General features: G+C 41.8%; 1 protein-coding gene and 1 long non-coding RNA gene across 3 annotated transcripts; one reads left to right on the top strand and one right to left on the bottom strand.

Moving 5' to 3' along the window:
- The first annotated feature begins 4,122 nt into the window (after window positions 1-4,122).
- LOC110502599 lies at window positions 4,123-5,886 on the top strand. Of its 2 annotated transcripts, XR_002470355.2 has the most exons (3): window positions 4,123-4,162; window positions 4,371-4,469; window positions 4,962-5,886. It is a non-coding gene; the product is annotated as an uncharacterized LOC110502599 (long non-coding RNA). The 2 variants fall into 2 exon arrangements; XR_005039206.1 differs by having other exon boundaries at window positions 4,143-4,469.
- Window positions 5,887-12,654: 6,768 nt separating this feature from the next.
- On the bottom strand, window positions 12,655-18,734 carry LOC110502597 (transmembrane protein 178A). Its single transcript, XM_036960424.1, has 5 exons — window positions 17,933-18,734; window positions 16,575-16,688; window positions 14,949-15,086; window positions 14,625-14,849; window positions 12,655-13,055 (listed from the first exon to the last, which is right to left on the bottom strand). Exons 1-5 carry the CDS (start codon window positions 18,441-18,443, stop codon window positions 12,919-12,921), a joined length of 1,125 nt encoding a protein of 374 aa, XP_036816319.1. The 5' UTR covers window positions 18,444-18,734; the 3' UTR covers window positions 12,655-12,918.
- Window positions 18,735-26,857: the final 8,123 nt, after the last annotated feature.

The raw sequence follows: 26,857 nt of genomic DNA, 5'->3' as shown, positions 1-26,857 counted from the left end.
ACATGCTTCCACTTGGTGACATAATCAACAAGCATAACATTCAGTTTCACTGCTGTACGGACGACATGCAGCTTTATTTACCAATCAGACACAGTGACCAAGCTAGCGTAGCTACGTGTGCCCTTCACAACTGTCTTGCTGACATCAAATGTTACATGTGAAATGTTAATTTTAAGAAATCTCAATGATAAGAAATCAGAGATTGTTTTATTTGGCCCCCACCTTGCTGAACCCAGATTGGAAATAACCTTTGTCATTTGTCCACCAATGTCAAGCCTACGGCCAGAAACCTTAGTGTCTTCTTTGACCCTGACCTAAGCCTCGAGCTGCATGTAAAGAAGCTTGTCCAGTCCTGCTTTTATCATCTAAGAAATATAGATTAAGTCAAGTATTTTATATCAGTCACTGATCTGGAGAATGTTATGCTTTTAGATGTTCAATTGGGTTCAAATCCAGGCTCTGGCTGTGCCACTCATGGACATTTTCATAGACTTGTCCCGAAGCCAGTCCTGCATTGGCTTGGATGTGCACTTCGGGTTGTTGTCCTGTTGGAAGGTGAACCTTCGCCCCAGTCTGAGGTCTGAAGCACTCTGGAGCAGGTTTTCATCAAGGATCTCTCTGTACTTTGCTCCGTTCATCTTTCCCTCAATCCTGACTAGTCTCCGAGTCCCTGCCGCTGAAAAACAACCCCAAGAGCATGTTGCTGCCACCACCAAGCCTTCAACTGAAATGTGTCTTCCACATTTAACCATAATCAGAGAGGTGCGGGGGGGCTGCCTTAATCAACATACACGTCTTCAACACCCGGGGAAGAGTGAGTTAAATGACTTGCTCAGGGGCAGAACCTTGTCAGCTCAGGGATTCGATCCAGCAACCTTTTGGTTACTGGCCCAACGAATTAAGTGTAATGTTGGAGAATAAGGCTCAGAGCGAACAGAAAATGAATTGGTGTATATGGCCCCTTGGTGCCCAGTTAGGCATACAATACAGGCGCCATAGAGATTATTAACTGGTCATCAAATTTTCAGATGAATTAATCAGTCAAACGATGTCAAGATGGTGAAAACATCTCACTCAGACTTCATTTTCCCGTAACGGTGCATAAATATTTTCCAACTAACATGCAGTAATTGGCTGTGGTGATGAAGTTGTATACTTGCACTGTTGTTTCCTTATGGCGACTCTCCCAGTTAATATTCAGTACTTTCCAGTCCCTTCTTTGCTTTATGGGACATAGAGAATAAAAACACAATGCATCTCAATAGATCATACCGTTCTAAGGATGGTCTGCCATTTAAACAATGTAGCATTTGACCATGAGAATGAAGCTAATTATTTCAAATGGCAGCTTATGTAAGAGTATTAATGTTTCGTTTCTACATGGATACATCCAATATTATGCACTGATGAAGTCTGCAATTTAAATAGAAAGAGAAAGAACTGGGAGTAAAAACATGCAGAGATGTCAGCCTAGATTTCAAATTCAAAGATGTTGTTCAAATAGAACATGACTTCATGACATGAGCATTAGAGTTTTGTCTGAATTGAAATTAGATGTTGTTTGCTCCAGTGATTCTGTCTCCAAAAATGGTTTCCCTTCGATGACAACAATATGATAACTATGACAACCCATTGTCACATGGTGGTCCTGCGTGGCTCAATAGGTAGAGCATGTAGCTTGGGTTCGATTTCCGCTGGGGCCACCCATAGGTCAAATGTATGCATGCATGACTGAAAGTCACCATGGATAAAAGCGTCTGCTAAAGGGCATTTTTATTATTATTATTATTGTTATATATTATTTACAGGGCCCAGAAAGATACAAGTTCAAGTCAACTACTCTCTACCAGGAAGAGAGGCCTTGGTCAGACATTTTTAAGGAAAAAATAGGGCTATTCCTCAGTGAATCACTTTGGTTGAACTGTAACTCATTCTGTCAAATGTTCATCTTACAATAACGTTATACAATGTTACAATGTCATTAGCCCATAAATTACAGGGTTGCTCTTCCTGTCAGTGTTGAGGGATTTTATAGCAACAAGGATCCTTCGATTCTACGAAGCAACACTTTTTGAGGGGTCTTTCAATCTAATTGTGCTCATTCAAACTAATGCACAGGTCAGAAGTATGGAAGTAGGCCTGCATATTTAAATTAAATGTCAGAGAGATGACAAAGCATTAATATGCAAATATCTCTTCAGAATGTCAGTGGAACACACAAAGCAAGATTAATGATGAAAAGAGTTGAAAAGATGAAGAGAAAGTTCCCCCCAATTAATCACGGCTTTCAATGCCAGAGCCTGAATGGAAACTTATTTGCAGTACATCCAATTTAGTATTGATTTTTACATTTTAAATGTAACCTTTATTTAACTAGGCAAGTCAGTTAAGAACAAATTATTATTTACAATGACGGCATTTTATTTGAAAGCCATCTATGTCAAGCATGAGCAACTCGATAACATTTTTTATTTTTAAAGGATGACACAAATAAATGTATGCGCTATATCCTTTTTTTTCACTTTTAACCCAATTCTCAGTTGTTGTTGAGGCTCTTTTGTAGCGCGCGAGCGACCTCTGCTGGTCATATTTTAAATAACCAGCACCAAGCTGCTTCCCCTTGTGTTCCCCTGTAAACAAAACAACTTGGTAGCCCATGGAGGTGCTGTCGATCAGAAATGTCCCGTGCGAGAGGCAGGTTGAGATTTCCAGGGTTAAAGTAGTGCAGAAGTTGTCATATGCTGAGGCAGTGAAGAAAGTAGTGGAATATGGGTCAAGGTGGAGGGATCCTGAGAGGAGTGGTGTGAGTAGTAGATCTGTACCGGGAACAGAGGGATAACCCAAACAAGTGATATTTGATTCAGTAAGATTGGATTTTTAGCATTAATAGCAATGGTTATCAACTGTACTGCAGGGATCGAACGTAAATCGCATAAAATTGAGGTTGTGGTGGCAACTGCAGAGAGGTATTTGGGTATGAGAGACTTGACATCAGAAGAGTTACAGGGTGTGTTAAGTGGGGGTCAAATCAAATGTTATTGGTCACATACACATGGTTAGCAGGTGTTAATGTGAGTGTAGCGAAATGCTTGTGCTTCTAGTTCCGAAAGTGCAGTAACATCTAACAAGTAATCTAACAGATGTACAACAGCTACCTTATACACACAAATGGAAATGGATGAATAAGAATATATGGATGAGTGATGGCCGTGCGGTGTGGTGTTATTTACAGGGACTAGTGATACCTTTATTAAATCAATTTATGAAATGTATTAAAGTGGCCAGAGATTTGAGTCTGTATGTTGGCAGCAGACACTCTATGTTATTGATGGCAGTTTAACAGTGATGGTCTTGAGATAGAAGCTATTTTTCAGTCTCTGTCCCAGCTTTGATGCACTTGTACTGACCTCACCTTCTGGATGATAGCGGGGTGAACAGGCAGTGGCTCGGGTGGTTGTTGTCCTTGATGATCTCTTTGGCCTTCCTGTGACATCGGGTGCTCTAGGTGTCCTGGAGGGCAGGTAGTTTGTGCAGACCGCACTACCCTCTGGAGAGCCTTACGGTTGTGGGTGGTGCAGTTGTCGTACCAGGCGGTGATACAGCCCGACAGGATGCTCTCGATTGTGCATTTGTAAAAGTTTGCATGTTTTAGGTGACAAGCCAAATTTCTTCAGCCTCCTGAGGTTGAAGAGGCGCTGTTGCGCCTTCTTCACCACACTGTCTGTGTTTGTGGACCATTTCAGTTTGTCCGTGATGTGTACGCCAAGGAACTTAAAATTTTCCCCCTTCTCCACTGCTCTACCGTCAATGGGGATGCTCCCTCTGCTGTTTCCACGATCATCTCCTTTGTTTTGTTGATGTTGAGTGAGAGGTTATTTTCCTGACACCCTACTCCGAGGGCCTTCACCTCCTCCCTGTAGGCCGTCTCGTTGTTGTTGGTAATCAAGCCATCCTTTCAGGTTGATGACCTGGGGGAGGACTAAATATAGTAGGGTAGTGTTAGATAGTAGGATATTTGTTTGGTTTTTTTTCAAGCAAAGTATAAGGGAGTTATACTTCAGTCTGGTAGGTGGCGGTAATGCAACATTTATTGGATGCAAACCTCCGTTAAACCTCATCAAAGAAGAAGAGATGCTGTCGGTTCTGAGTAAAGGGAGTACAGGTACGACCAGAAGTACCTTTTCCGTAGCAGGTTAAGATAATTTACACAGCAGGTTAGGAAAAGGGTTAGCTAAAATGCTCTCCTAACCTGCCATGAAAAGTGTACTGGCATTGAGTTGCTTTGAGTTGTACTTTTATAGTTTTCACAGCTTAGCATTTCTAAATTCGTCAGTATGAAAGACTCAACTTGTCAGTTGTATGCTCTACAGTACCGCCCGGAAGCGCTTGGAGTCTTTCCTGATTCAAGAGGTGGGGACCAAATTTGCAGCCAAACAAGATGTTAGGAGCTAGACAGTAGTCAAGCACCGGTGAGTAGGCTACAATATTAGACTAGCCTGTAATAATGTGCAAGTAATCTATGAAACACGAGCCAATAAAGTAAATAGCTTTCTTTTCTGTAAAATGGTCCTCATCGAAGCAGTCGGCAAAAGTTGGGCAACGACTGCACATCGGTTTTGCGTAGGCTACTTGTAATAAAGCCAATTGTTAATCCTTGCTCGGGATTCATATTCTCTTCTTAACAAGTGATTGAGTTATTCTTATCTTACACTTAAATTAATAATGTTGCTCAGGTGGATCACATCACTGGACAAGTGTTCTTTACCACCTCCGTTGGAATAAAGCAAGTGAGGGAGCTGAAACTGCAGAGGCTGTTTCTACTTCTAAAGCAACACTCGCCTCTCTGCCCATACATATAGGCCTACCCAATGGAGGGATATGTATACTTTCTGATTGAAAGGAGGAAGCTGCAATTATATGTTTTGGACTTTTTACTGTCTTTCACAGTATTTCTTTTTCAGTCACTCTCATCTAGTTCCAGTTAAGGCTTATGGGTGATGGGAGTGACTGGACCAGAGCTGTGCTGTCATGGAGGCGCCTGCAGAGGGCGCTGATGATGAGAAGGGTGGTCCTACCAGGGAGGAAGAGAAGGAGAAAGAGAGTTCTGTTGACCAAATGGAACACAGAAGCAGACACTAGATGGAAACAGCCGATGGTTTGGACTGAGCAGGGATCACATGTCATCAATAGAAGACTAGAAGTGGGAACTGTATTACATTATAGAAGGCAGCGGTGTTAGAAAGACATCCCAAATCAAATGTTATTTGTCACATACACATGGTTAGCAGATGTTAATGCGAGTGTAGCGAAATGCTTGTGCCTCTAGTTCCGACCATGCAGTAATATCTAACCTAACATCTAATCTAACCTAACAATTTCACAACACCTACCTTATACACACACGTGTAAAGGAATGAATAAGAATATGTACGCAAAACAGTGTTATTCAGAGTGAGCTGTACAGTAGCATGCTATAAATGACAGAGTTTAGGCTCTACGCTTCACAGCACTGTATGGGTTTTGACTGACAACTAGTCTTACCTTGAGCACCTCATGCGACAAAAAGTTGCCCCATCCCTCCTGCTAACTGGGCAACTTTTGCAACTTTTTTTTGTCTTGAGTGAGGGAAATGCTGTAAATTCAGGGGACTCAATGTATTTAGAGAGATGATACGTTGAGAATTATAATACATACCGCTTTGATGTCATACAAGCAACCCAAACACCCGTGAGGGAGTCTAAATGTGCATTTCACATTTCCATATCATAAAACTCAGTGTCAACGTTTATGATCACTATGTTTGATGTACAGTTACAAGATGAGATGGTGTCATACCCTGGGTTGTTCTGATCTGAATTGTTTATCTATTGTGAAGAAACTTTGCTGCAGAACACGCACCTGTATGCACTCATTACTTTTTTCTTTGTGCACAAATTACAATTTGTTTCTTTGAATTGCCTTGTGAAAGCCTAACACTGTAAGTTTATATATATATACATATAACTTAGCTAGTCATGTTGATAATATAACAAGGTTTCAAATGATGCCCATCTGACCCAGATTGTGATTTATATGTTTGTGATGCGTAAACAACAATAGTAATTGTGTGATGCAGGGTTGCATTCCAAACAAAACAACTACTACAAGTAGCTTTCTCTCTAGTTCCTCAACGGCACAGCTTGGCGAGCTCAAAAAAGCACGTTATAGTTGAAGACTCTTCTTTGAGTCATAAAAGTGCATTGAAATGACTGAATTACACATTGGAGAGGTGTCTGTGGCAACTTGGAGTCCTCTCACTCAAACCCTTGTCATTTATTGTGTTATGTTGTACCTACCCACATTTTCCAGGAATATCAAATCAAAATGTATTTGTCACATGCGCAGAATGCAATGCAGAGTAAGAAAAAAAATAAAAAAGGAAATAGTAACACTATAAAATAACAAGGCTATATACAAGGAGTCAAGGTGCAGGGGTACGGAGGGTACATGGTAGTTGAGGTAATATGTACAATATGCGATGACCACGGGGTCCTCTCCTCAGGTTGGTGACATCATCAGAACGTGTTCTGATGCCCTCTGTGTCGTCAACCATATTTAATGGTTTTGTTTTGTTAATCTCTTCTAGTTGAGTATTTCAAATAGCGTATGGTTTCATCTAGCTCTCCAGGCTTCCTTTAGCCAACTGGAGCTATATGAAGACTATGAAGACTACTGAGCTGAGATCCACTATAGCCTGGCCTTTGTCTGACATCAAGGTACCTACCACAGGGCATGGAAGGAGTTTATGTGTTTCGTCTCATCTTTCTCTCTCTGAATATATTCCTCTCTTGATGTTTGGTCGTGTTCTGTGTTAACATCAAAAGGCCCAAAAATCTTGTTCTCACGTCCTTCTCTTGGCCAGGTGTGTTCTGAATGTTTCCTCTCTACTCTCTCAATCAACCTGGCTCTTGTGTGATAGTTCCCACTCCACACATTGGGTCTATCACGTGAGACTTCTGAGGAAAACCTTTACAAAGATCCCCTTTGAATGTTATGTCATGTGGGATGCTTACGTTAGCTTTTTGTTGGGGCTGCAGTGAGGGGAAGTAATTGACAGAAAAAAGTTGTAAACATGCTGATCCTTTTATAATATATCTATTTCCACTTAAATACAGAGCAGTTGGAAAGTATTCAGTCCTTTTGACTTTTTCCACATTTTGTTTACGTTACAGCCTAATTCTAAAATGGATTACATTTTAAAAAATCCTCAATCTACACACAATACCCCATAATGACAAACAAAAATAGTTTTTTATACATTTTTGCAAATGTATTGAAAATAAAAAACAGAAATACCTTATTTACAAGAAGACTTAAGGCTGTAATCGCTGCCTAAGGTGCTTCAACAAAGTACAGATTAAAGGGTCTGAATACTTTTATGTAAATGTCATATTTATTCACCAAAAGAAAGATGCCCAGGGTCCCTGCTCATCTGAGTGAATGTGCCTTAGGCATGCTGCAAGGAGGCTTGAGGACTGGAGATGTGGCCAGGGAAATAAATTGCCATGTCTGTACTGTGAGACACCTAAGACACCGCTACAGGGAGACAGGACGGACAGCTGATTGTCCTCGCAGTGCCAGACCACGTGTAACAACACCTGCACAGGATCGGTACATCCGCACATCACACCTGCGGGACAGGTACAGGATGGCAACAACAACTGCCCGAGTTACACCAGGAACGCACAATCCCTCCATCCGTGCTCAGACTGTCCGCAATAGGCTGAGAGAGGCTGGGCTTGTAGGCCTATTGTAAGGCAGACATCACCGGCAACAACGTCGCCTATGGGCACAAACCCACCATCGCTGGACCAGGCAGGACTTGCAAAAAGTGCTCTGACGAGTCGCGGTTTTGTCTCACCAGGGGTGATGGTCGCATTTGCGTTTATCGTCGAAGGAATGAGCGTTACACCGAGGCCTGTACTCTGGAGCGGGATCGATTTGGAGGTGGAGGGTCCGTCATGGTCTGGGGCGGTGTGTCACAGCATCATCTGACGGAGCTTGTCATTGCAGGTAATCTCAACACTATGCGTTACAGGGAAGACATCCTCCTCCCTCATGTGGTACAGCATGACAATGCCACCAGCCATACTGCTCGTTCTGTGCATGATTTCCTACAAGACAGGAATGTCAGTGTTCTGCCATGGCCAGCGAAGAGCCCGGATCTCAATCCCATTTAGCACATCTAGGACCTGTTGGATCGGAGGGTGAGGGCTAGGGTTATTCCCCCAAAAATGTCTGGGAACGTGCAGGTGCCTTGGTGGAAGAGTGGGGTAACATCTCACAGCAAGGACTGGCAAATCTGGTGCAGTCCATTAGGAGGAGATGCACTGCAGTAATTAATGTAGCTGGTACTGACTGTTACTTTTGATTTGGACCCCCCCTTTGTTCAGGGACACATTATTCCATTTCTGTTAGTCACATATCTGTGGAACTTGTTCAGTGTGTCTTATTTGTTGAATCTTATGTTCATACAAATATTTACACATGTTAAATTTGCTGATAGTAAATGCAGTTGACAGTGAGAGGATTTTACGAATGCACTGTATGTATGACTTTATATAATTGTGGTTCATTCTGAAGTATGGAGATGAGATCAAATGTTTTAATCGTTGTTTTCCTCATTTACTGTATGCATTATGATATTTGTTTACTCCCATGCAGTAAATTATTCTGCGTTAATTCCTCCTCATTTTCATCCTACTGTATCTTTGAATAGATTATACTTGGAAAGTTATTTTAATAAAGTGTATATAGACTACAATAATAAGGAATTGCTTTACTGTTTTTTCTAACCTGCTTACTGAATGAGCTTGAAGTGCTAGAAACAAAAGTACAATGAGTCAAAATCTCTGGACCTACTTTGGTATTAGGGAATCCAATCACTAAACAAAATGTATCAAGACAAAGTGCATAAGAAACGGTTCTGTAAAATAAGAAAACAAAACAAAAACCACTCAGTTTGCCTCGCTAACAGTTCACAATAACCTTGTCAAGAATAGATCTTGTCTTTTTAACAAATAAATACGTACAATACTGTCCACGGGCCACGACAAATGTGCACACGTGGGACGGGTCATGTTCTCCCCTCTAGAATTTGAAAAATGATAAACCCCATTTAATGTCATTATCACAGCAATGATAATATTTTCCCTCAACTGAAAATGACCATGACTAAACTTTCATTTTGAAATGTAGCTCACACTTCAGATATCTTGTAAAACTCAACAACGTGTTTTCGAGAGTAACTTAATGCAACTAGCAGTAGCTAACCACCAACATCCGATTACAATCTGCAAACATCAAGTCTAATTTAATCATCCTAACTAAATATTACAAAGTGAACTGTTGTACATTGCAAAGGATGCTTAATATGTATAACTGTACAAAGCTGCATTAAGAGTAATATTTACCCATACATTTCACGAGAAGCCACGATGGACCCCAAACATTCTCAGGCGGCTTGGCTGCTACTAACAAGCCTCTCACTCTACATGCGATATCCAAGAATACCTTGCACGCATTATTTACTGATCTCTTAAAGGGACAGTGCCATCTAGTGGAAATAAACTAATACAGCTATGTGCTTTTACCACCTGGCTACATAAGTCTTTAACACTAGAACCGCCAATGGCCACTGACTTTTGATTTTGTAAATGTAAAAAAATTGACAAAAAAAAAAGCTATGTCCTCCTCCTCTGACTTTTCCTAAATGTTTGTATTTGACACTGCTCATTTGCCATAATTTTTGACTGTGGACCCGAAGCATAAAGAGAAGACGCGAATGATTAATGCGTAAAGGCACGAGTATAAGGGCACAATCAACAAATGACTGTTTTTATATCTTGTCATGCATATATTTCCACAAATATTTAGTTATGTAATTAATCCTTTACAATTGTTCATCCATTGATGCTTTCGTTTAGGAATACAGCAAATAATTTCACCTGTGCACCTGGCTGTTTGTTATTATTATTATTATTATCATCATCTTTTTCATTTATACTTTGTCAAAAGAAGCTGTAACTGAACTTTATGAACTACTATTACTTAACTCTACTCTACTAATCGATTCTGCAAATAACGCTGATCAAATCGATTACACTGTAATGTTTTTATTGTAAGGGAAACTAAAATAGGCTATAGGGGTATATACGTTTTTTTTCTATGAATTATACAAAACATAATCAATCTAACAAATAGCAATTTTGTTGTGGTTCGTGTCCATTTAATATTTATTCCTGCAATTAATCATTAACAATAGTTTATGCACTATTTTTCAAGCATTTATTATCAAGCATGTTTGCGTGCCTTGCAGGTTGATATGTACAGTGCCTTGCGAAAGTATTCGGACCCCTTGAACGTTGCGACCTTTTGCCACATTTCAGGCTTCAAACATAAATATATAAAACTGTATTTTTTTGTGAAGAATCAACAACAAGTGGGACACAATCATGAAGTGGAACGACATTTATTGGATATTTCAAACTTTTTTAACAAATCAAAAACTGAAAAATTGGGCGTGCAAAATTATTCAGCCCCTTTACTTTCAGTGCAGCAAACTCTCTCCAGAAATTCAGTGAGGATCTCTGAATGATCCAATGTTGACCTAAATGACTAATGATGATAAATACAATCCACCTGTGTGTAATCAAGTCTCCGTATAAATGCACCTGAACTGTGATAGTCTCAGAGGTCCGTTAAAAGCGCAGAGAGCATCATGAAGAACAAGGAACACACCAGGCAGGTCCGAGATACTGTTGTGAAGAAGTTTAAAGCCGGATTTGGATACAAAAAGATTTCCCAAGCTTTAAACATCCCAAGGAGCACTGTGCAAGCGATAATATTGAAATGGAAGGAGTATCAGACCACTGCAAATCTACCAAGACCTGGCCGTCCCTCTAAACTTTCAGCTCATACAAGGAGAAGACTGATCAGAGATGCAGCCAAGAGGCCCATGATCACTCTGGATGAACTGCAGACATCTACAGCTGAGGTGGGAGACTCTGTCCATAGGACAACAATCAGTCGTATATTGCACAAATCTGGCCTTTATGGAAGAGTGGCAAGAAGAAAACCATTTCTTAAAGATATCCATAAAAAGTGTCGTTTAAAGTTTGCCACAAGCCACCTGGGAGACACACCAAACATGTGGAAGAAGGTGATCTGGTCAGATGAAACCAAAATTGAACTTTTTGGCAACAATGCAAAACGTTATGTTTGGCGTAAAAGCAACACAGCTCATCACCCTGAACACACCATACCCACTGTCAAACATGGTGGTGGCAGCATCATGGTTTGGGCCTGCTTTTCTTCAGCAGGGACAGGGAAGATGGTTAAAATTGATGGGAAGATGGATGGAGCCAAATACAGGACCATTCTGGAAGAACCTGATGGAGTCTGCAAAAGACCTGAGACTGGGACGGAGATTTGTCTTCCAACAAGACAATGATACAAAACATAAAGCAAAATCTACAATGGAATGGTTCAAAAATAAACATATCCAGGTGTTAGAATGGCCAAGTCAAAGTCCAGACCTGAATCCAATCGAGAATCTGTGGAAAGAACTGAAAACTGCTGTTCACAAATGCTCTCCATCCAACCTCACTGAGCTCGAGCTGTTTTGCAAGGAGGAATAGGAAAAATGTTCAGTCTCTCGATGTGCAAAACTGATAGAGACATACCCCAAGCGACTTACAGCTGTAATCGCAGCAAAAGGTGGCGCTACAAAGTATTAACTTAAGGGGGCTGAATAATTTTGCATGCCCAATTTTTCAGTTTTTGATTTGTTAAAAAAGTTTGAAATATCCAATAAATGTCGTTCCACTTCATGATTGTGTCCCACTTGTTGTTGATTCTTCACAAAAAATACAGTTTTATATCTTTATGTTTGAAGCCTGAAATGTGGCAAAAGGTTGCAAAGTTCAAGGGGGCCGAATACTTTCGCAAGGCACTGTATATGCTAAAGAGGACGCCCGGCAACGTTCTCTACTGGGTACTTATATGCTGAAAGGCCAGGCGGTTCTAGTGTTAATACAGTTAGTTATCACTTATCCCAATTCCAGAAGGGCTCAAATAAACATTCAGGATACAGCAAAAGTTGAGAGGAATTGCTTATTGATTGATTAAAATCAACAAAATGCATGTGTGGGCGCTTGTGTTCTCCATGTGGGTGGGACCCTGGTTCTGCTTCTTAGTCCCCAGCTCTTCCTGCCTGCTGAAAAGAAAATCATGACCCCCTGACCGGTACCCTCACACATTTAGGGAGAGGATACTGGGGTGGGGTTAGGAACTGATGTGGACCCCTCACTCACCCCAAGCTTTTTCCCCTTACGGAAGCCTTAAGGCTCCCAAAGAGTGAGCCTGGGAGCTATAGACGCCCTCATCCACAAGTATGTCAAGATACAGACTGCTGCTAACACATACTCAACACCTGCTTTGTGGATCCTGAGTGTGAATTTTTAGGAGATGGATACACTGGATTCAAGAGACACTCACACAGACTACTTGTACAACACAGAAAATCATTGCATCCTTTTGGCATGGTTAGAATTTTACCAACTTCTACTCTACTAGTTACCACGATATGAAGCTAAATGCATAAAAGTCATAGTATGTCAAACCCAGTTTTGGTAATACTTTTTATTTATGATTTCATTGACTTTGCAAATGGTTTGAAGGAAATAATGCATCTTTCAAGAGTTCCTCAGTTTCTCTTCTCCAACTCTATTTACCAATCAGAATGCATGACGCACATCCAACAAATATCCACTGTCTGGGGTTATGGCAAATGTTCATTGATAGTTTCAGTGGATGTATTCTGTAATCGAAGGTAAATACACTCAGATTAGGGTCCACTAGGATCGGGGTTAATATCCATTAATGAGGGAGATGTGGACTTCGATTTAGGTGCATATCCACCGAGGTTTGGTCTGTCTCCACTGCGATCAGGTTAATATCCATTGACGAGGGGAAGTCTTGACTTGGGTTTCGGCACATATGCACAGGGGTTTGGTCTGTTTCCAATGATAAGAGAACTAATGAATATCCACAGATGGGTTTCCTTACAGTTTTGGTTAGAGATCTGATAAGGCCTCTGCTATTCTAGGTATATTCTGATATACCCATTATAGTCAGAGTACATGTCCATGTCAGTTTTGGGCCACATCTTTCTAGAATTTTATATTCTTTTCTATAGTTACTTTTCTTTCAAATAACTGTTTTTGTCTGTCATTATAGATGATGTGCCAAGGCCTCTATCCCCCCCCCCCCCCCCCCCCCCCCCAGTTGTTTTACAATTACTTACATTTACACAGAATTCTGAGCATACATAAAACATATGTGCAAAGGTAGCAGTAGGCTGAATCACAAACATAATCACATAAAGACCATAGAAAAAGCATGGACGCATGGGTGTAGTTAAGGTTTAGGTAGTTTGGATAAAAGCGTCTGCTAAATGGCATGTACAGTGAGCTCCAAAAGTATTGGGACAGTGACAGATGTTTTGTTTTGGTTCTGTACTCCAGCACTTTGGATTTGAAACGATACGCACACATCATACCACCTCCCCTCTTATTGTAATGGTGAAAGGTTAGCATGTCTTGGTGGTATGATATGTGTGTCTAACTTTCTCACTCATCAATATTCAGGATTCATTCAGGATTATCAGTAATCATGGTAGCATTCACATGAATGTAGAAGTGTTTAGAAACATGTTCTCTTCTTATTTACAATAAAGTCACCCCATAAGGACACGATACATTATTTACCATTAATTTCTATTGGGCACAAAATAATCTGAAACACAACCAAAACAAACAGCGAATGCATCCGACAAATGTTGTGAAGTCACTAGCTTGATGTAGCCATTGCGTGCTATAAAAATGGGACCAAATACTTAACCTTTTCCTACTTGAATACACACTTATATTTGTCCCAATACCTTTGGTCCCCTAAAATTGGGAGGGGGGGGGCAATGTACAAAAAGTGCTGTAATTTCTAAACTGTTAACCCAATGTGGATGAAAATACCCTCAAATTAAAGCTTACAGTCTGCACTTTAACCTCATAGTCATTGTTGCATTTTAAATCCAAAGTGCTGGAGTACAGAGACATAACCAAAACATCTGTCACTGTCCCAATACTTTTGGAGCTCCCTGTATATATTATGGTTCCATAATTCCAGGACGTTTTGCTCCATGGATTTAGATGCAGGGTCTAGTGGAAGCATGGTTGACGCAGCAGTGTTTTCAGACTGAAAATGCAAGAGTCAGCATTGTCCCAGGCGCCTGCTGCAGCTGTTTATGGGTTAGTCAGCCAGGTGTCTGGGGGTGTTGGTTTGCAGGCCCTTGCTGCAGCTCAGAGTTGATGTGAAAGATGCAGTAAGAGGTGTGAAATGGGTTGAGGTTTCTGTCAGACTCAGTAAACACAGTAGACACAGACATCTTAGACTGCCTGTAGGCCCTTGCTGAGGCTTGGTGTGTGTGTGTGTGTGTGGGGGGGGGGGGGGGGGGTGTAAAACACATCAAAATGTTTATCAAACGCAGTAAGGTGTGTGTCAAACACAGTCATTGGGGGCAGCCTTACCCTTGCCCTGCTGGGCTTTGCTGTTGCTATGGCTGAGGATGGGGAAAGTGGTGCACAGGCATCCAGACGCCACTGTCAGTCCCAGACTGAGCCAGGCACAGAAGCTGGACCAGCTGTAGCCATGCTCCACGTCAGCGGGTAGCCCGTAGATGAAGGGAGGGACCCTGGCCAGGTCATAGGACACGTTGGCCGCGTAGGTACACAGGGAGATGGTGCAGAAGATCCCTGAGAAGGAAGAGGGACCCCAAGGAGAGGAGGAGAGTGTGTGTGAGAGAATCTGTGTTTATTTAAGAAAACGGTAGCAGTAGGTGTGGTAAACTGTACCTGCCATGAGAAAGAGCAGCCCAGAGACGTGCTGAGTGAGACTCTTCTCCCAGGCGAAGCTGACAGACGCCACGATGCAGCCACACAACAGAACGGCTGCTGCCATACCCAGAAACCCAGCTGTGATCCGCCGCAGATCTGATTCAAGGAAGAGGAGGGGAGAAGCGGGTGAGCACTTATGCAAGAGACACTGTTTCCCTCTCTGTAACCACTAGGGTTGCAAAGGGAGGGTATATTACTAGAAACTTTCAAATCTAGTGGCCCTATTTGGGTACTTGAGATTATCACAGGTAAAATATATGAAAAGAAAAATCCATAAAATCACATTGTAGGATTTTTTATGAATTTGTGTGCAAATTATGGTGGAAAATAAGTATTTGGTCAATAACAAAAGTTTATCTCAATACTTTGTTATATACCCTTTGTTGGCAATGACAGAGATCAAACGTTTTCTGTAAGTCTTCACAAGGTTTTCACACACTGTTGCTGGTATTTTGGCCCATTCCTCCATGCAGATCTCCTCTAGAGCAGTGATGCTTTGGGGCTGTTGCTGGGCAACACGGACTTTCAACTCCCTCCAAAGATTTTCTATAGGGTTGAGATCTGGAGACTGGCTAGGCCACTCCAGGACCTTGAAATGCTTCTTATGAAGCCACTCCTTCGTTGTTTGGGATCATTGTTATGCTGAAAGACCCAGCCACGTTTCATCTTCAATGCCCTTGCTGATGGAAGGAGGTTTTCACTCAAAATCTCACGATACATGGCCCCATTCATTCTTTCCTTTACACGGATCAGTTGTCCTGGTCCCTTTGCAGAAAAACAGCCCCAAAGCATGATGTTTCCACCCCCATGCTTCATAGTAGGTATGGTGTTCTTTGGATGCAACTCAGCATTCTTTGTCCTCCAAACACAACGAGTTGAGTTTTTACCAAAAAGTTATACTTTGGTTTCATCTGACCATATGACATTCTCCCAATCTTCTTCTGGATCATCCAAATGCTCTCTAGCAAACTTCAGACGGGCCTGGACATGTACTGGCTTAAGCAGGGGGACACGTCTGGCACTGCAGGATTTGAGTCCCTGGCGGCGTAGTGTGTTACTGATGGTAGGCTTTGTTAATTTGGTCCCAGCTCTCTGCAGGTCATTCACTAGGTCCCCCTGTGTGGTTCTGGGATTTTTGCTCACCGTTCTTGTGATCATTTTGACCCCACGGGGTGAGATCTTGCGTGGAGCCCCAGATCGAGGGAGATTATCAGTGGTCTTGTATGTCTTCCATTTCCTAATAATTGCTCCCACAGTTGATTTCTTCAAACCAAGCTGCTTACCTATTGCAGATTCAGTCTTCCCAGCCTGGTGCAGGTCTACAATTTTGTTTCTGGTGTCCTTTGACAGCTCTTTGGGGGTATTAAAGTATAAATGACTAAAGTTATGATCGATTGCCATAGATGTTACCAAAAATACTGAAGATTATGGTAACTTTGGTAAATTGCTAAATGTAATTCATGTAAATTAACATATGCCCTCCTTTTTGAATGGAAGGTAGTAGGAGAGTAATAGGTGTTTGGATTATTCATTTAATGAAAGACTCATTGGGGAATATCTTTCATAATGAGAAAATGTGTATACGTAAGAGGTGCCACTCATCCTGCTGAATGGTGCGGGTCAGGTTGAGCGGGATGTTGCGGAGCCGGATGGGCTGGGAGAAATGGTACTTGATGGTGATGCATCGCTGGGCTATACCTGCATAGAGACAAGAACTTTTGTGAACATAACGAGTAGCAGAAAATGGCAAGTGTTTCTCAAGGAGACTTGTCTTGAGAAAAGCTGTGGCTGTTAATTAAGTATTCATTTATAAAGTGGACTCCCCTGTTTCATGAACATACTTCATAATAAGGTTTTCGAGGCTGTAAATGTGTATTTTCCCACAAGATTGCAGATGATAAACATATTCCTCAGCACTATGAAAGCCTCTACACATGGCTGTGAGAAGATACTACGGAAGTCAACCATGGGGAAATTCCGCCTATATCTCTGATGGGTAACAAAAAGGGGTTTCATTGTTTAAGTGATGTAATATTGTCCCCTCTCTCAGAGGCAGCAAAGAAGACTAACTATGGCAGGGATCTGACCTGCTCCCCTTCCACAAATACTATAGCTCTACCAATATTACAAAACGTTGTCCAAATAACATTTTCGTTTTCACTTGCTATATTAATTGGACAACAACATTTTGACTTGAGAATCCGAGCTTTTGATTTTAGCGTGTCTATGGATTTAGTACATACGGAATTAATCACGTATATTGATGCACTTTCCATCCTCATGCAAATTATATGGATCATAGGAATATAATAGTTGATATTTAACACGCAACGCTCCCTCGTTGCCTGGAGTGTGAAGTGCACACTGGGCTCGCATGGTGGAAATACCTTTCGTGTCAGGTCAAAGTTAACGTTGATTTTCTGTCCGATGCAGTCTAAAACTGATCAGACCAGAGCTTCTTTTGAGGTCTGTATGATAGACACACGCAAGCGCGCATGCAACCTGCCTATCTATGTACATAGGCCATGGAAGTCATCCGAATGAATAGATTTGTTATAGACAGAACTTTGCACGCCCATGGTTTACAGATAGGCTAGACCGACACATCTCCCCGAGGACAACATGATAGTTTAAAACATGTTTTGAAGCTACATCTGTTGTTTGCACACACTGAAATAACAACAAAAACAACTTTACATCTTGAGTTATGATGGGTTAAGTCAGTTGTACTAAGCTCATGAGTTTATTATTCAAGGGTCAGTGTATGTATTATCTAATTAATTGAAAGACCATTAAACAGCAGTGCATATGACGGAATGTAACTTTTTAAGCATTTACATATAGGCCTACCATTGCCAGATGTTTAGGCCTATATCTCCAAGGGATGCGGTTTCACTGCACCGCACTGGACCCCGGGTCAAATTCCCCACAACATCTCTTACCCTTGGCAATGAGGTTGTCGATGTCCCTGTCCTTTCCTAGATAATAACATTTCCTCCAAAGTCCAGAGTAAGTGGAGAATAGAGGCCTCCCGCATTCCGTTTCTAAAATTCCCATTCCCAAAATGGACCTCCAGTTTTCCAGGAGCTCCTCCTCTCTACTCCCGACGTGGATCGCCCGGAGCAGCGCCTGGTTCCTCCGAGGATTGCTGCTGTCCATCAGGGGCAGGTGATAGATGGGCATCCGCCGGTTCTTCTGGTCGTTGGCGTCCGGCCCGAACTGGTCGCAGTTCTGCCTGTGCTGTGTGGTGTCCGTCTCGTACCAGTGGTCGGTCATGATAGCGGCGATGAGAAGTGCCAGAGATGCCAGGCTCATGGACAAACTGATAGCCGTCACCAAGGTCTGTTTCTCCATCTTGCCGGCATTAACATTTGAAGATTCGGTCAGGGAAGTATCCGTCACTCCGTCCACTTCACTCCTCCTTATCAACACGGGCTTGCAGGGCTTCATCATGTTCTACATGATGCCGAAAAGGCTGTAAGGTCCTGGCATCTCCGGCTGGGTGTAGGCACAAGAATAACCTACCCGTGTTCCGCCACAAGAATAACCTACCAGTGTTCCTGTTCTCCCACTGTGTCGATTCCCTTACTTCGGTATATCCTATAAACATGGGATGAAGAGGTGTGTGTGCGTATATATGTAATCATGTGCGCGGGCGAGTCTTGTGCGCTTCTGATTTCTAGGCTTGCGTTAATAAGAAAAAGAGGCGCGGTGCACAGAGTGCGCGATGAAAATGTCAAAGCTGTCATGCTCTCCTGTCAGTGCAGCTGCTTGTGTCATTACCAATAGAAGTCCCTGTGGCATGAGAATTATGATATTTATAACAATAATACTACTGATGATGATTATTGTTATTACAGCCTATTTAAAAAGGGTCAATCTGCGATTGTAGGCTACATACGTTTTTAAAACTTTTTAAATAAATTAAATTTAGGCTACCCATTGATTCTTGAAGAATATAACTACCTCATCAGCTTACAAAATGTGTGTACCCCATCAGAACACAAAATATACGCTTATTTTTAAGCTACTCCGTTGTTTTTAAACAATTCTAAACAAACAGCTTCAAATCATGTTTAAAACGATCATTTTCTTCTCAAAGTTAAGCACGTGCATCCATATAGATATGTATGAATTTGAGAATGGTACAATTTCTACAGCCCCAACCCTCAGCTGTTTACCAAAACAGGGTCGGGTATCACTTTGTAATTGCATGAGCTGCAGATTGCCACTTTAATAGCAACAATGTAATTTTGGGGGGGTCACTATCATAACTTGTTTTCATCAAGCCTTCAGATATTTCATAGTTGAAGCACAGAACAACACTTCATCATAGTGCATTAAAATAGAAGGGTAGGCTATTTACTGATAAACATGATTTTCTAGAATTGTCAGATCAATCATACTGCAAAATGGCATTGTGCAGAGACAGCTCCTTTCCAGTCCGCTGCATCAGCAGGCAGGGCATTGAGCGATATGGGGACATGGACATCTCTAGACATGGAGCACAGAGGAAGTGCTTATGAAGATTTATTATAACACATATATATTTGGTTTCTCATTCAATGGGAGTTGGTGATAAGCACTCAGCAGGGCCCAGTGTATCAACCGGCCCTCTGTAAAGTCAGAGCAAGTCTATGTAGCCTACATCATTAGGGAGTGGAACTTCAATACATCTTTCTTTCTGAGCTCTCTTTAATCAACATTTACCCTCAGCTTGACTTTCACCTTGTTACCCCTCCATCTTTTTCTTTTCTCTCTCTCTCTCTCGCCCAGTTTGTGTGCGTGCACTAACATAGGTGCACAGTTTATCCTTTCCCTGCTATGTTGAACAACCATCCATTAAATAAAAGGCTGGATTCCTGCCCAGAGTATTCAGGAGAAATAAACTACTCCAGCTATTAGGTATAACATTTGAGGATATTTACTCTTCCCTGTTGTTGTGTTGATTGAGACAGGCAGACAAGTAAAATGAAAGCTTTCCTTGCATTTGTAGAGTTGCATAATTAAAAGATAATGTACTCTAATTACAAAATTGTAAAAGCAACTATGGAGTGTGTTGGCAAGCAGCTTCAGTGACAGTCCTACACAAGGGTATTCCTCCACCCAACTCAAGAGTGCATACGGAGTACTCTGTCGCACCACCACGGGGTGAAATTGAGTACAAAGGGTGTTCTTTAAATACTTGTAACACAATAGCCACAGTAGTCTATGTTCCAATTGTACCCGTGGACATCGACTTGGTTTGTCATAATTCTTACATAGCACTTCATCACAAGACTATGTTCAGATTCAGACAACAGTCATAATACGTTGGCTAGATAGAGAACATGTCTGTGTGGTCTAACTTCGGTGTATCAACATGGCTGTCTGACCTCCATATTTACAGTACTTCATAAGTATAAGAACTTATTGAGGGTCAGTATTGGTAATATTATATGGTCGTTATCTATGTAGGCTCTACGCTGTGAATGAGACATGAAAAGGTTAATTGTATGGATGTAAAATAGAGAGAGGAGATAATTGGTGTAATAGTCAGTAGGGATTACTCATGAAGTAGTAGTTGGAATGTGGTTGACAAGCCCAGGAGAATTATATGCCATGCTTATCAGACTTGGGCTCCAAGATACTAGTCAACAACATCCAGACAAAAAGTAGACAAATTAGATTATAAAACCCATTAGAGCACAGGAGTCAAACATCCGGCCCGCGAGGGGTTCCAATCCAGCCCACGGGTGGTTTGAGTAAAATTAATATATTTGTAGTACCAGTCAAAAGTTTGGACACACCTACTCATTCCAGGTTTTTTTTTTTTAACTATTTTCTACATTGTAGAATAATAGTGAAGACATTATAACTATGAAATAACACTTATGGAATCATGTAGTAACAAAAAAGTGTTAAACATATAAAAATATATTTTATATTAGCCACCCTTTGCCTTGATGACTGTTTTGCACACTCTTGGCATTCTCTCAACCAGCTTCATGAGGTAGTCAACTGGAATGCATTTCAATTAACAGGTGTGCCTTGTTAAAAGTTGTCAAGTCCTGACCTTAGTTCCTTTTTTATGTCTCTATTTTAGGTTGGTCAGGGCGTGAGTTGGGGTGGGCATTCTATGTTTTGTTCTATGTTTGTATTTCTATGTGTTTGGCCTGGTATGGTTCCCAATCAGAGGCAGCTGTCAATCGTTGTCTCTGATTGAGAACCATACTTAGGCAGCCTGGTTTCGCCCTTGAGTTGTGGGTAGTAGTTTTCTGTCTATGTACCAGACAGGACTGTTTTGTTTGTTCCGTTTTGTTCTAGTGTAATTAAAAGATCATGAACATGTACCACGCTGCACCTTGGTCCTCTCCTTCTTCCACCAATGACAACCGTTACAAAAGTTAATTTGTGGAATTTCTTTATTTCTTAATGCGTTTGAGCCAATCAGTTGTGTTGTGACAAGGTAGGGGTGGTATACAGAAGATAGCCCTATTTGGTAAAAGACAAAGTCCATGTTATGGCAACAACAGCTCAAATAAGCAAAGCGAAATGACACTCCATCATGACTTTAAGACATGAAGGTCAGTCAATCTGGAAAATATCAAGAGCTTGAACATTTCTTCAAGTGCAGTCGCAAAAACCACCAAGCACTATGATGAAACTGGCATTCATGAGGACCGCCACAGGAACCCAGTTACCTCTGCTGCAGAGGACAAGTTCATTAAAGTTAACTGCACCTCATTGCAACCCAAATAAATGCTTCACAGAGTTCAAGACTGTTCAGAGGAGACTGCGTGAATCAGGCCTTCATGGTCAAATTGCTGCAAAGAAACCACTACTAAATGACACTAAGAAGAAGAAGAGACTAGCTTTAGCCAAAAACACGAGCAATGAACATTAGACCAGCGCAAATCTGTCCTTTGGTCTGATGAGTCCAAAATTGAGATTTTTGGTTCCAACCACCATATCTTTGTGAGATGCAGAGTCGGTGAAAAAGATAATCTCCGCATGTGTGTTTCCCACCATGAAGCATGGAGGAGGAGGTGTGATGGTCTGTGATTTATTTAGAATTCAAGGCACACTTAACCAGCATGGCTACTACAGCATTCTGCAGCAATACGCCATCCCATCTGGTTTGAGCTTAGTGGGACTATAATTTGTTTTTCAACAGGACAATGACCCAACACACCTCCAGGCTGTGTAAGGGCTATTTGATCAAGAAGGAGAGTGATGGAGTGCTGCATCAGATGACCTGGGCTCCACAATCACCCGACCTCAACCCAATTGAGATGGTTTGGGATGAAATGGACCGCAAAATGAAGGAAAAGCAGCCAGCAAGTGCTCAGCATATGTAGGAACTCCTTCAACACTGTTGGGAAAATATCCCCATGAAGCTGTTTGAGAGAATGCCAAGTGTGCAAAGCTGCCATCAAGGCAAAGGGTGGCTACTCTGAAGAATCTAAAATATATTTTGATTTGTTTAACACTTTTTTGGTTGCTACATGATTCTAGATATTTTATTTCTTAGTTGTGATGTCTTCACTACTATTCTACAATGTGGAAAATAGTAAAAATAAAGAAAAACCCTTGAATGAGGAGGTGTGTCCAAACTTTTGACGGGAACTATATATACAGTTGAAGTTTACATACACTTAGGTTGGAGTCATTAAAACTTGTTTTTCAACCACTCCAACAAATTTCCTGTTAACAAACTATAGTTTTGCCAAGTTGGTTAGGACATCTACTTTGTGCATGACACAAGTCATTTTTCCAACAATTGTTTACAGACAGATTATTTCACTGTATCACAATTCCAGTGGGTCAGAAGTTTACATACACTAAGTTGACTGTGCCTTTAAACAGCTTGGAACATTCCAGAAAATTATGTCATGGCTTTAGACGCTTCTGATAGGCTAATTGCCATCATCAGAGTCAATTGGAGGTGTACCTGTGGATGTATTTCAAGGCATATCTTCAAACTCCCTGCCTCTTTGCTTGACATCATGGGAAAATCAAAAGAAATCAGCCCCCCCCCAAAAAAAGACCTCCACAAGTCTGGTTCATCATTGGGAGCAAATGCCTGAAGGTACCACATCCATCTGTACAAACAATAGTACGCAAGTATAGACTGCATCTGACCACGTAGCCATCATACTGCTCAGGAAAAACAAAGCGTTCTGTCTCCTAGAGATGAGTGTACTTTGGTGAGAAAAGTGCAAATCAATCCCAGAACAACAGCAAAGGACCTTGTGAAGATGCTGGAGGAAACAGGTACAAAAGTATCTATATCCACAGTAAAACGAGTCCTATGTCGACATAACCTGAATGGCCGCTCAGCAAGGAAGAATGGCTTAAGGACAACAAAGTCAAGGAATTGGAGTGGCCATCACAAAGCTCTGACCTCAATCCTATAGAAAATGTGTGGGCAGAACTGAAAAAGTGTGTGTGAGCAAAGAGACCTACAAATCTGACTCAGTTACACCAGCTCTGTCAGGAGGAATGGGCCAAAATTCACCCAACATATTGTGGGAAGCTTGTGGAAGGCTACCCGAAACATTTGACCCAAGTTAATCAATTTAAAGGCAACGCTACCAAATACTAATTTAGTGTATGTAAACTTCTGACCCACTGGGAATGTGATGAAATAAATAAATAATTATCTCTACTATTATTCTGACATTTCACATTCTTAAAATAAAGTGGTGATCCTAAGACAGTGCATTTTTACTAGGATTAAATGTCAGGAATTGTGAAAAACTGAGTTTAAATGTATTTGGCTAAGGTGTATGTAAACTTCAACTGTATACACACACACAGTACTGTGAAAAAGTTTTAGGCAGGTGTGAAAAAATGCTGTGAAGTAAGAATGCTTTCAAAAATAGAGATGTTATATAGTTTAAATTGATCAATTAACAAAATGCAAAGTGAGTGAACAGAAGAAAAATCTACATCAAATCAATATTTGGTGTGACCAAGGTTTGCCTTCAAAACAGCATCAATTCTTCTAGGTACACTTGCACACAGTTTTTGAAGGAACTCGGCAGGAAGGTTGGCCCAAACATCCTGGAGAACTATCCACAGATCTTCTGTGGATTTAGGCAGCCTCGGATGCTTCTCTCTCTTCATGTAATCCCAGTTCCTCAGTCAATGATTGTGTTTCAACCTACATGTTGAATTGATGATCATTAGCACCTGTTTGGTATAATTGTTTAATCATACACCTGACTACAGTGGGGCAAAAAAGTATTTAGTCAGCCACCAATTGTGCAAGTTCTCCCACTTAAAAATATGAGAAAGGCCTGTAATTTTCATCATAGGTACGCTTCAACTATGACAGACAAAATGAGAAAAAAAATCCAGAAAATCACATTGTAGGATTTTTAATGAATTTATTTGCAAATTATGGTGGAAAAAAAGTATTGTCAATAACAAAAGTTTCTCAATACTTTGTTATATACCCTTTGTTGGCAATGACAGAGGTCAAAGGTTTTCTGTAAGTCTTCACAAGGTTTTCACACACTGTTGTTGGTATTTTGGCCCATTCCTCCATGCAGATCTCCTCTAAAGCAGTGATGTTTTGGGGCTGTTGCTGGGCAACACGGACTTTCAACTCCCTCCAAATATTTTCTATGGGGTTGAGATCTGGAGACTGGCTAGGCCATTCCAGGACTTTGAAATGCTTCTTACGAAGCCACTCCTTCATTGCCTGGGCGGTGTGTTTGGGATCATTGTCATGCTGAAAGACCCAGCCACGTTTCATCTTCAATGCCCTTGCTGATGGTAGGCTTTGTTTCTTTGGTCCCAGCTCTCTGCAGGTCATTCACTGTGTTTGTATATATATATATATATATATATATATATATATATATATATATATATATATATATATACACACACACACACACTGCTCCAAAAAATAAAGGGAACACTTAAACAACACAATGTAACTCCAAGTCAATCACACTTCTGTGAAATCAAACTGTCCACTTAGGAAGCAACACTGATTGACAATAAATTTCACATGCTGTTGTGCAAATGGAATAGACAACAGGTGGAAATTATAGGCAATTAGCAAGACACCCCCAATAAAGGAGTGGTTCTGCAGGTGGTGACCACAGACCACTTCTCAGTTCCTATGCTTCCTGGTGGATGTTTTGATCACTTTTGAATGCTGGCGGTGCTTTCACTCTAGTGGTAGCATGAGCATGAGTCTACAACCCACACAAGTGGCTCAGGTAGTGCAGCTCATCCAGGATGGCACATCAATGCGAGCTGTGGCAAGAAGGTTTGCTGTGTCTGTCAGCGTAGTGTCCAGAGCATGGAGGCGCTACCAGGAGACAGGCCAGTACATCAGGAGACGTGTAGGAGGCCGTAGGAGGGCAACAACCCAGCAGCAGGACCGCTACCTCCGCCCTTGTGCAAGGAGGAGCAGGGGGAGCACTGCCAGAGCCCTGCAAAATGACCTCCAGCAGGCCACAAATGTGCATGTGTCTGCTCAAACGGTCAGAAACAGACTCCATGAGGGTGGTATGAGGGCCCGACGTCCACAGGTGGGGGTTGTGCTTACAGCCCAACACCGTGCAGGACGTTTGGCATTTGCCAGAGAACACCAAGATTGGCAAATTCGCCACTGGCTCACTGTGCTCTTCACAGATGAAAGCAGGTTCACACTGAGCACATGTGACAGACGTGACAGTCTGGAGACGCCATGGAGAACGTTCTGCTGCCTGCAACATCCTCCAGCATGACCGGTTTGGCGCTGGGTCAGTCATGGTGTGGGGTGGCATTTCTTTGGGGGGCCGCACAGCCCTCCATGTGCTCACCAGAGGTAGCCTGACTGCCATTAGGTACCGAGATGAGATCCTCAGACCCCTTGTGAGACCATATGCTGGTGCGGTTGGCCCTGGGTTCCTCCTAATGCCAGACAATGCTAGACCTTATGTGGCTGGAGTGTGTCAGCAGTTCCTGCAAGAGGAAGGCATTGATGCTATGGACTGGCCTGCCCGTTCCCCAGACCTGAATCCAATTGAGCACATCTGGGACATCATGTCTCGCTCCATCCACCAACTGTTGTCTGTTGCACCACAGACTGTCCAGGAGTTGGCGGATGCTTTAGTCCAGGTCTGGGAGGAGATCCCTCAGGAGACCATCCGCCACCTCATCAGGAGCATGCCCAGGCGTTGTAGGGAGGTCATACAGGCACGTGGAGGCCACACACACTACTGAGCCTCATTTTGACTTGTTTTAAGGACATTACATCAAAGTTGGATCAGCCTGTAGTGTGGTTTTCCACTTTAATTTGAGTGTGACTCCAAATCCAGACCTCCATGGGTTGATAAATCTGATTTCCATTGATAATTTTTGTGTGATTTTGTTGTCAGCACATTCAACTATGTAAAGAAAAAAATATTTAATAAGAATATTTCATTCATTCAGATCTAGGATGTGTTATTTTAGTGTTCCCTTTATTTTTTTGAGTAGTGTATATACATATATACACACTACATGACCAAAAGTATGTGGACACCTACTTGTCGAACATTGAGTTGGTCCACTCTTTGCTGCGACAAAACAGCTTCCACTCTTCTGTGAAGGATTTCCACTAGATGTTGGAACATTTCTGTGGGGACTTGCTTCCTTTCAGCCACAAGAGCATTAGTGAGGTTGGGCACTGATGACTGGCTCGCAGTCGGTATTCCAATTCATCCCCAATGTGTTCGATGCGGCTGAGGTCAGGGCTCTGTGCAGGCCAGTCAAGTTCTTCCACACCGATCACGACATGCCATTTCTGTATGGACCTCGCTTTGTGCACGGGGGCATTGTCATGCTGAAACAGGAAGGGTCTTCTTCAAACTGTTGCCACAAAGTTGGAAACAGAACCG

This window comes from Oncorhynchus mykiss, chromosome 23 (assembly GCF_013265735.2).
Source record: "Oncorhynchus mykiss isolate Arlee chromosome 23, USDA_OmykA_1.1, whole genome shotgun sequence".
Lineage (NCBI taxonomy): Eukaryota > Metazoa > Chordata > Actinopteri > Salmoniformes > Salmonidae > Oncorhynchus > Oncorhynchus mykiss.
Note: the sequence above shows the minus strand (reverse complement) of the source record. Positions and strands in the feature narration are given on the sequence as shown.

Coding starts and splice junctions, on each gene's coding strand:
- LOC110502597 (XM_036960424.1), bottom strand. CDS start 18,443: ATGATGAAGCCCTGCAAGCCCGTGTTGATAAGGAGGAGTGAAGTGGAC. Junction 16,689..17,932: donor CGACAACCTCATTGCCAAGG/GTAAGAGATGTT, acceptor GTCTCTATGCAG/GTATAGCCCAGCGATGCATC. Junction 14,850..14,948: donor GCTGCTCTTTCTCATGGCAG/GTACAGTTTACC, acceptor CTTCCTTCTCAG/GGATCTTCTGCACCATCTCC.